A 9835-nucleotide genomic window follows, 5' to 3' on the forward strand; every position below is an offset into this window, starting at 1 on the left:
ATATTCCAATCAGGCTTACGTTTTCTGCTGGTCTTTTCAACGACTGGCTTGGATGTAGATTGATAGTTGGAGGAAGGCTTATATTATTACACTTTTTAAGTTCTCAAATATTAACAACGATATAGTATATTTCATAATGAGTGTCGAATGTGACTGATATCATGCGAGTGCCGTTAGACAAACGAGGCGAAGCCGAGTTTGGCTAATAAGCATGAGCATGATAGTCACTTTCAACACGAGTCGTGAACACTATTTTTTAGACGACTTGAACAATAAAAGCTTTCACTAGTATCCCTAATATTTCAAGAATATGTTACGCCATTTTTTTTAAATTTTACTGTGTTGGTTGGGGACGACCGTGGGTTGCTATGGATTGTTAATTGTTTTGTTTTGCTAGTTCTGTCATACAGTGCAGCGATTATTACTAAAACGAATTTTAAGTGGTGCGTAAAATGGAGAGCGATAAAGAAGACGATGTTTTACAACTCACACCACCATCAGTAGTTGAAGCGGCCAGCAAGAATACTTTGGTGTTGCTCCAAACGAAATCGCGACTGCGTTACGAAGATGCATACACCAAATTTATGGAATGGCGCAAGTTATCCCAAGTGAAATCGTCATTTTCGGAAAACGTTTTGCTGGCGTATTTTGGCGAATTGTGTCCCTCAATTTGCATAATGAACCGAAATCAATTTATATGTAATTGATTATTATTTGACAATCCAGTAAAGCTTCCATCAAACTGAATTTCTAGCTGACTTATGAAAACAACCTCCCTACTCTTATCACGCACAGTGCATGATAAATTTCATATCCACATCAGTATGTTCAATTGTTAACTTTCTAAGGTAGGCTACAATATTTGATATGTGTCATTATCGAATCAAGTCGTCTAAAAAATAAATTACAGGAATTTTACACTAAGTAGCAGTGGTTTGTTTTCAAACGTTCCTTTATATGTTAGTTAACAAATGAAATTATAATCATGTACGAATTTTTGCATAGAACGGCGTGATTGAAGCCTATTTGCGATTATTCCATCTTCTTCCATGACAACACGTTTTGGCTTGCTTGTTACAATTTGTATGTAATCATATCTCCTTTTTACTTTCCGACTACATACAAAGTATTTATAAAGGAAAGTATTGTAATCGTGATAAATTTTCGATATGCCAATATTGCGTTTTCTGGACGTTTTTAAGCACACAGACTCCAAAAAAGTGATTTTTAGCTTGACGTCTGTGTGTGTATGTGGTTCGTTTTTTGTGACCACGATAACTGAAAACCCCTTAACAGATTTGGACGAAATTTAGGGTGCATATAGGGTGGTATGGGGAATCGAAAACGTCCTATTTTGGTTTTGATCCGTAACCATCTTCATGGTTGTCGAGGGTGTCAAAAGTTTAAAAGATCCATAGCGGCTTGAAAAATTTTTTTTTCTTCTTTTAACTTACACTGGCCAAAATGGCTTAAAACTATAAAAAATTCATTACAGTTTTTTTGTATTCTTTTGGTTTTGAATTGAAAAGTTAAACTATTTATTTTAATTTGCATTTTCCTCTAAAAGTAAGCATCAAAGTGAAAAGTGTTAATTACAAAAAAGAAGGGTATTGAGGAGATCTACAAAAAAACTTCTACACTTTTTGCGTCGGGTTCAAAATAAAGGCGCTAGAGAGCATTTTCTAAATGTTACACTATCACCAAAGATAATAATTGCAATGACTATTAAAAGTAGTCGGAAAGTCAAGTCAGGAGTTTACCTGACAACTAGTTTTGTTAGGAATTAAAAATACTTGTTTAGCCAGCATTGAAACGCCATGATCAAGTTTACCAAACACTATCCAGGTATATGTACACCTCATATCTACTTGTTTTATCCATGATTATAGACAAAATTAATTATACTTTCAAATTTTATTGGATTGTACAATAGAAAATCAAGACTAAACAAATTAATGGATCAATAACATTTTTGCATGAGTTTATGTACAAAAATTAATTTACATCCAAAATTTAAGCGTTATTTAGCAAAATAATCAGTACAATACATTCAAATTAATAATCATCTCCACGTGATACAACTTCCTTGCAGGTAGGTCGCAGAATAATTGTATGTTCAAATTGGGCAGTATAACATCCTTTTATGTCACAGAGAGGAGGATACGCATCCACTATCCCTTTGTCACATAAATCTTTTAACGCCATCTGATACTTCGTTGCACCAGCACGGTCCAGCCATCTTTTACAAAATGCCAGTGTGCCAAAGTTCTTGTTAATAATGTTAAGCAGACCTTTGGAAGAGTTTAATCTAAAACAATCCTTGTTAGGCCGCAAATCAATTTCCAATCCAACTTACCGCAATGGCACATAAGAAGGCATGTCGTAATTTTTCATGTAGTGAGAACAATCCATATCATCGTGAACCACTCCTCTTCCGGTTGAACCAAAAGTTTCAATTGCATAAAACTCATTTTCTTCCATTACAGTTGCCTCTCCGCCTTTTACAATTGGCACAGTTTTGCCAGAGTGAATTCCTGGAATGAGAGAATTTAAATTTACTGGTCATGCCTAGGTTTAATATTCCTTACACTGAACATTTACACCATTTACTATTCTTTTTTTGCAAAATTGAGAAAAAAGTACTTGAACTTAGGGTGAATGCCCTTAAAAACTTTAAATGAGTTGTATGATATCCCATTGGAACACCCTGTTGTTATGCAATGTGCTTTTTTCAACACTGAGCAAATGGAACATGATACTTACGATATGGAGAAATGGAGTGCCCATTTAAATTACGAATGGACTTGACCGGATAAGTTTTTCCATTTAATTCCACTTCATACGACTCCATAACTTCTTGAATTGCCGCCCCAATTTCGCACAACTGCACATCAATTCCTGCAGTTCGAATTCCCGTATTTGTAGCGTCGCGAACGGCCTCTACAAGTTTGTCGTATTTCGGATTAAAAGTGAGAGTGAATGCACAATCTATTATTCGTCCATTAATGTGCGTTCCAAAGTCTATCTTTGTCACGTCGTCATATTCTAAAACAGTGGGATCACCGGCGTTTGGAGTGTAGTGCGCTGCACAGTGGTTTCGCGAGCAGCCTGTGGGAAACGCGAGACCTGCCTGCAGGCCGTTCTCTTTAATTAGCTTTCTGGCTGTATTTTCCAGCTCTTCACAAATTTCTATCATCGTCATTCCCGGCTTAATCCAGCGTTGCATGTGTTGACGTGTCTGCCGAAAAAATTCTTGGATTAACATCAAAATTTACAAAAGAGAGCTAGAATCATTGAGAAGGATCTGTACATTTTTGTGTAAAGACCTTTTTTTCGAGAAAAGTGAGCCCTTTTCATATTTTTTGGAAAGTCAATCTTTACTTTTACTTAATGTCACTCTGAAAGGTTTGATAGGTTCGCTACAGGTCCAAACTGCTCCCAAAAATGTTTGAAACGCTTTAGGATTAGGACTTAGTTGTGAAAGGGTCTACATTTAACAAGAGCACATGAAAGTAAAACATTTAATTTGAATATCTACCTGTCTGTGAGCTTCAGCAGCTAATCTAACTTCATTGTAAGTATCATTTTGCATGCGATCCAAAGCTCGTTTCTCTTCAGATGTAAAACGATCCTTTGCGGTACGATCGTCTTTACTCGGAGCATACTGCATTATCTCTCCCTCAGGAAATACTTGATTGGGGAATAAATCCGCAATCGGAATTGAAGGAGGATCTGTTTGTGCAGACTTTCCCCCCTTTCCTTTCTTACTTTTCTTCTTCTTCTTTTTGTCCGCTTCATTTTCCGCGGAATTTGCTTTCTCATCGGCGGCTCCCTCGTTCGTGTCACCTGTATTCTCCTCGTTTAGTGAGGGAACCTCATTTTCCCCTTCTGCAAAAGCCACGTGCATTTACAATTCCCGTTTGTTGGTTTACTTTACCTTTTTTCTTTTTCTTCTTCCTCCGTTTCTTTTTGCCACTTGTGTTGTCGTTGACATCGTCTAATGCGTCTTCACCGACCTCCTCTTTTTCATTTTCATCGGCTTCAATTTCAGTTTTTAAAGCCGCCATTTTTACAGATTTAGAATAGCCAACACAAATGCAGCCTAAAGGAAATATCCCTATTTTGTAGATCTTTAATGCATGTTTAGGTGGCGAAACTGTCACAACTGTCATAGCTAACAGCTGTTTTTAGTCAGCTGATTTGATTAGTACCTTTTTTGCGGTTTGTTGTGGAAAAACATTCCTTTACAATAAATGGCCCATGTACAGTACTTAGACGAATTAATAAGAGAATACTTAGTGCACCGTGGCTTTGGTACAACAGTCAAAGCACTCGATATAGACTTAAAATCGGACAAAGAGAAGAGTTTTCGTGTTGATAAAATTGTGGAGCAACTAGTTCAATTTGTTAATAATTACGATTTAATCTCATTGAGGGAATTATGGGGTCATCTAGAAACTCATATGTTCACCAAACTTGAGAGTCATTTCGTTCCGGGTGAGCTGTAATTTGGACGTAAACCCACTGCTAAAACTTGAACTTTTAGCAACAAAGAAACTGGAAAATGCGATTCTAAAGTTGTATTTGATCAATGTGATTGTTAATAATAAGTCGGAAAAAATGGCAGAATTTTTCATGAAAATGACTCCAGAAATTCATAACCAAAGTGAATGGAAAGACTGGTTTAGTACGTATAATTAACCTCTCTCAAATATCGTACAGAAATTGCTTTGCCTTTACAGTTTGCAATCATCTATCACCTTTGTTTCATTTAGGGAAATATTGTTTTTTGATTTTCATTTTCTTTAACAAGAAATATGATGATCAAGGGTTTGCTTGATAAGACTTTAGAATATCTCAAATCTCATGTACCTACCTAATAGCACAGATGTAATTTCTGTGTTAATGGAACGATATGTAGAGATGATATCCAGACTGTGGGTATATTTGGGTCTTTGATAGTCCATTGATTTAGGCATAGACTGATCCAAATATATCCAGGGTGTATATTACAAGGGTTACCTACTACTATGTCATGCAATATCTATTTTGTTTTAATTTAAATTTATAATGTCTATTAATTCTATTTTAGTGTTGCCCTACATAAAAAATCCTGAGGAAAATCCTACATTTTCTCTGCATTTTACAAGACAGTGGCAGGATACTTTATTGGTGTCTCTACACAATTTTTTAGCCACCATTTTTCAGGTAATCCATGTGTGTGGTGGTAACTTTGTAAAGCTGATTTGTTGTTTTTCTAGTACATGCCAACACCTGCTTTAATGCATTTCGAAGAGGACGCCAACAAAATCCGCAAATTAGAAGAAAAAAATGAATCCTTAAAGAACCGTTTAGCACAATTGATCGATAAAGGACCTGAAACTACAGTCACTCCCTGCCATGTAGAACCACCCCTACACCTTCTAGACGATTTTTACATTATTGCCCAGGAAAGTACAACCACTGACAACCAAGCGAAAAGCTTAAAGAATCTCATACGAAATATGGGAACCGGTTCCAGTCCAATTTTGGGCAGAAAGGAAACATCATCAAATACAAACAAAAAGAAACTATCGACAATCACTTCAAAAACAAAGTCCTCCCAGAATTATTTTCACGAACAATAAATTTATTTGATAATAATTATGTATAAATATAAAACTGTAACATTAACAAGATACCACCCATAAACCATATGATTTCATCTTAGTTTTAAGAGCCACTCTTCATCTCAGCCTGCCGCCGTTTATTAGCAATATAAATGGTCCAAAAGAATCCAATAAGGTTAACAATTAACACTCGAAGCTGCAAAAGAGGCTTTAATTTGAAGTAATAATGATTTATTACATACCAATGGTGGCACAAATTGGAAGTTTAAAAATTGTATTATAGACAGATACTTCCAACTGGATGATAAAACCGGCCAGTAGAGGTGTTCCACTTGTTGCGTTGCTTGTGCATGTGTCTTACCCTCTAACCTTGCGATCATATACAAAGTAAATGCATGGTAGATAGGGGAAAATATTAATCGTTCAACTAAGAGCTTTTTCAAGACGGCCATCGGTACCTGTTCTGGTATTGCCCTCTCCAGAAAGCCATAAAAGTAGTGAGGGATAGTTCCACCAAAAAGCAGTCCATATATACCATACGCAAGCAGGCTGTCTTGCGCTAAGGATTTGCTTCCACTAATATATTGCGAGGCAAGGTTCCCTGCGGCCGCAACAATACAACTGAAAATGATGGAAATTTCCACTATTTTGTCGACAATTTGGTACTCACCAACTGATTGCCTTTGTCTTCACTGGGTGATAGTATAGCTGTTCGAAGTAGAATCCTAAGAAATCGTACAGTGGTTTTGACAAAATCATTTTCTACCGTTACAAAAGTAACTCTAAACGTAAAAAAGTGTATCCGTAAACTGACGTTATCGATATTAGGGTCAGAATTGTTAAGACTTTGATCTGTTTATCAAAGTTACGTGTCAGAAGTTCAAATTTGATTACGGAACATAACCTCGTTTTATTACATTTTAAAAACATTTTCCCACTTGTTAAATGTTTCATTACGAGGTATATTGCCCATTATCAATAATTTTATGGGGTCGTTTATAAGACACTATTATAGTAGGTAGTGCTTTTGCAACAACAAGAATGAATTGGGTGAGTTCGTCATAGGCATGTTACGCTCTTGGGTGAGTTAAACGAAACGAAAAAATCAAAATATACGAGGAATGCAAATTCCCTTTAGGAATCCACCCAAGTTGCATTTCAAATCATTCAAGGCAATGAAAGACTATCAGTTTTGAATTGCCCCACCACTAAAGTTAACAAACGGAAAACTAATAATGACAGGTAAAACCATCATCAGACTCTAGATTGTGAAATATCACCTAGGTATAACTTCAGGTTTTGCAGCAATGTCGGCCTAGGTTCTCGAATTGAGACATGGCAATTACACCAGGGACGATACTCTTGACATACCTACCTAGACCTTTTAAAAGAGGAGCATTGATCTGCAAAGATTCTTTCCTGCATATAAGGATGAACTAGGTTGTTGGAGTGAAGGTACTCACTTGGTGTACCCTGCTTCGTTCATTCTTGGTTGTAGGTTTAGGTTTCTTATCTAAGGATTGTAAGTCTAACTCCGCCTGGGATAGCTGATAGGTGAATTGAGTAGTATATAACTCATTGGTTATCTCTGCCGGTCCCAAGCCCGGATAAAGGAGGAGGGTTGGTGAATAGGGCTAGTTGCCCATTCGTCGTAAAACTTTAAGAAATGTACACAGACAGCGGTGGCGAGTCTCTATGATGTCGGTCTATTTGTCTGCACAAAACCGATTGGAACCAAATTTGGTACACATATTTATAGACATAAAAGGAAGAGCTTAGCAGAATTGCGAATGCTCAAGTGTGTCAAAGTTCCAAAACTGCCAATTTTTGACGTTTTTCCATATTATGGCTAAACTATTGCATCGTGCGGGTGGTATGTGGGCTAGCCACAGTATTTTTTAAAATTTGTTTGATTCCGTTTTAAATTTCTTTCCTAGTCACAGTTAAAAAAGTTATACAATGCTTATTTTGGGTACTTACATTTTTACGGTTTATACGGTTTTTTACGGTTAAATGATCCATGCAAAATACTGCATCACAATATTTGCAAAATTTAAGACGAAGGTGAATAAATGTGAACTAATAGTTCACACTGCGTTTACGAAAATGCATATGCGTTAGTACTTTTTAGATGCATTCATGTAATACGATTTCTTCATAATTCTACTCACTAAGCAGAAATTGTAAAGTGTTTGTCCAAATAAATCCTAAATGAATATAGAAAGAATTTCATTTTATGTGGGAGCATTTTTTAACATTTAATATTGTATTCTTTCTACCCAATTTTTTAGAACATAAATTTGACTGTTAAAAACAATATACCGCTGCGTTTGAATTCTATTCAAGTGCATTTTTGGGGCCGTAGGTAATGTGTTACAAGTTTGCCGTTTTTTAAATTGTATTGTGTGTTGCCTACATTATGTAGGTACATTATCATCAAACCCTCAAACAAAACAGTTTCAAAAACAGATTCACTGAAAGCTACTCAAAAAAGCAAGCATAATTGTAACTGTAGAATTGGACATTATCCTACACCAGAAAAAATACTGAAATTTAAAAATACGACATGATTAGGGATAAAGTTACGCGCTATACAAAATTAGAGCATAATATTTAAGGATTATGTTTTTTAAATCAATTTTCAGGATACCTTTTTAAAATGTTGGTGTTATGTACCTAATCGACTTAGTCATGAAAACAATGACGAAACGCATTAATTTCCAAACAGCTTCAGCATTTAACGGTGCGCGGCGGAAGTGACGCCGTTGAGTGAATCGTTATCCAATGGTGACGCCCAAATTGCAAGATTTATTAAATTTTAGTAACGGGTTGAATGCAGTTTATGGTGAGAATGGTCCATCATATTTATTAAGTGTCCATTAATGGACCAGAATTCTGGTTGAATAAATTTCGTCGGTGTTAAGGATCCATACAAGATGATCTAAAATTTCGTAGACCTCTTGAGACAAAGAATTGAAAAGTACAGAATTAAAGCTCCAGTTATTGTAAGCGAAGTGCACGTGTCAGAGGCGACAGTTTCGAAAATATATAAGAGATATCGATATTTTTGAAAAAAATTATTATTGGTGATCCTCTAATAAGACAAGAACCGATGTACTGGGTGATAAGGGATACCTACCACCAAAAAAAAGCGAAAACGGAGTGTTCACCGGGAGCTTAGTATTATCATAATATATAATATAATAATATATATAATAATTGTATTATACTATGGTATTATGTACCTAACTGTGACATTATTACTAAATTTTGACATTTTATTAAAAGCAAATATGTAATCCACATGTTCGTCAATGTTAAAACTTTAAATGTAGGATCGAGAAGTGCGAACTTGTTGTGGAGGCGAGCTTCCTATAAAAGCTCGAAATTAATTGCATCGAAAAATCGCTCTACAACTATACTGCTCGTAATAATAAGTAGTACGTAACAGTTTAAAGTCGCCATTTTGAAGGAAAATGTGATATCGCCATCGTGTAGAAAATGTCCTAAGCAACGAGCATACCTACCGGACAAATTTCCTGGAAAATAAAAATTTTTCCGTACCCTCGCACGATTAGGGCGTTGTGCGCGGTTGCACCATCCTGTTTAAACCAACAGTTTTCAACTTTGGTATTGTTTTGTGCCGTACATCGTTGTATTCGTAATGAAAAATACAGTACGCAATTTTTTTACGAGCCATATACAAAAATTAAATTGATCATGATTGCTCCATAACAAAACAGTGTATTGAAAATCTCTTACCGCTCTCTTGTAGAACTCAAAAAGCGGCATATATCTTTCCAAATAACACAAGAAAAAAACAAAAACCAATGGGCAAATTTCTGTTTTTCTTTAATTGCGCTTTTTTTCTCTAATTTGACCATCGTCGGTTTCTGAAATCCCCATGATAGGCATCCTTATCTTGTACACAGTAGGTATATACAAGGAATATAGGTTGCCATTTCATGTCTATAGTCTGTCTAAAATTGACGCGAAGTAATAAATATAGTTGACAGACAGAGACAGAGAAGCACTTCCATACAAAAATACTATTTCTATTTCACCAATTTATAATTTATTACTTCGCGTCAATTTTAGACAGACTATAGTGGTAAATGTTGGTATTTCCAGACAGCGGTAGTTTTAGATGCATCGTGGTAAGGGACGCAATAAAAAAATGCGTTAAAAATACACTAAAGTAGAAATTCCAAGGTTCCAAGACTGGT

At 35.8% G+C, this 9835-nt stretch overlaps 3 protein-coding genes and 1 long non-coding RNA gene across 4 annotated transcripts; 2 read left to right on the forward strand and 2 right to left on the reverse strand.

Annotated features, from left to right (window-relative positions):
* Positions 1 to 1964: 1964 nt before the first annotated feature.
* On the reverse strand, positions 1965 to 4121 carry LOC116175761 (methionine aminopeptidase 2). Its single transcript, XM_031494046.1, has 5 exons — positions 3938 to 4121; positions 3539 to 3888; positions 2764 to 3238; positions 2357 to 2534; positions 1965 to 2308 (listed from the first exon to the last, which is right to left on the reverse strand). Exons 1-5 carry the CDS (start codon positions 4065 to 4067, stop codon positions 2056 to 2058), a joined length of 1386 nt encoding a protein of 461 aa, XP_031349906.1. The 5' UTR covers positions 4068 to 4121; the 3' UTR covers positions 1965 to 2055.
* Positions 4122 to 4169: 48 nt separating this feature from the next.
* On the forward strand, positions 4170 to 5704 carry LOC116175762 (WD repeat-containing protein 91). Its single transcript, XM_031494047.1, has 4 exons — positions 4170 to 4497; positions 4547 to 4687; positions 5093 to 5208; positions 5262 to 5704. Exons 1-4 carry the CDS (start codon positions 4254 to 4256, stop codon positions 5625 to 5627), a joined length of 867 nt encoding a protein of 288 aa, XP_031349907.1. The 5' UTR covers positions 4170 to 4253; the 3' UTR covers positions 5628 to 5704.
* LOC116175763 (peroxisomal membrane protein 2) lies at positions 5609 to 6485 on the reverse strand. Its single transcript, XM_031494048.1, has 3 exons — positions 6280 to 6485; positions 5852 to 6230; positions 5609 to 5805 (listed from the first exon to the last, which is right to left on the reverse strand). Exons 1-3 carry the CDS (start codon positions 6366 to 6368, stop codon positions 5713 to 5715), a joined length of 561 nt encoding a protein of 186 aa, XP_031349908.1. The 5' UTR covers positions 6369 to 6485; the 3' UTR covers positions 5609 to 5712.
* Positions 6486 to 6587: 102 nt separating this feature from the next.
* Positions 6588 to 8912, forward strand: LOC116175765. Its single transcript, XR_004146349.1, has 4 exons — positions 6588 to 6691; positions 6748 to 6851; positions 6906 to 8396; positions 8449 to 8912. It is a non-coding gene; the product is annotated as an uncharacterized LOC116175765 (long non-coding RNA).
* The last annotated feature ends 923 nt before the right edge of the window (positions 8913 to 9835 follow it).

The sequence above is a fragment of the Photinus pyralis genome, unplaced genomic scaffold (assembly GCF_008802855.1).
Source record: "Photinus pyralis isolate 1611_PpyrPB1 unplaced genomic scaffold, Ppyr1.3 Ppyr1.4_LG7, whole genome shotgun sequence".
Classification (NCBI taxonomy): Eukaryota; Metazoa; Arthropoda; class Insecta; order Coleoptera; family Lampyridae; genus Photinus; species Photinus pyralis.

Bases quoted from the DNA above. Each gene is read 5' to 3' on its own strand.
- LOC116175761 (XM_031494046.1), bottom strand. From the start codon at position 4,067: ATGGCGGCTTTAAAAACTGAAATTGAAGCCGATGAAAATGAAAAAGAG. The intron at 3,239-3,538 runs GTAGATATTCAA...TTTTTTCGGCAG, and splicing joins CTGCTGAAGCTCACAGACAG to ACACGTCAACACATGCAACG. The intron at 2,309-2,356 runs GTAAGTTGGATT...GGATTGTTTTAG, and splicing joins CCTTCTTATGTGCCATTGCG to ATTAAACTCTTCCAAAGGTC.
- LOC116175762 (XM_031494047.1), top strand. From the start codon at position 4,254: ATGGCCCATGTACAGTACTTAGACGAATTAATAAGAGAATACTTAGTG. The intron at 4,688-5,092 runs GTACGTATAATT...ATTCTATTTTAG, and splicing joins TGAATGGAAAGACTGGTTTA to TGTTGCCCTACATAAAAAAT. The intron at 5,209-5,261 runs GTAATCCATGTG...TTGTTTTTCTAG, and splicing joins TTTTAGCCACCATTTTTCAG to TACATGCCAACACCTGCTTT.
- LOC116175763 (XM_031494048.1), bottom strand. From the start codon at position 6,368: ATGATTTTGTCAAAACCACTGTACGATTTCTTAGGATTCTACTTCGAA. The intron at 6,231-6,279 runs GTGAGTACCAAA...CATCATTTTCAG, and splicing joins AAGACAAAGGCAATCAGTTG to TTGTATTGTTGCGGCCGCAG. The intron at 5,806-5,851 runs GTATGTAATAAA...CCTCTTTTGCAG, and splicing joins TCCAATTTGTGCCACCATTG to CTTCGAGTGTTAATTGTTAA.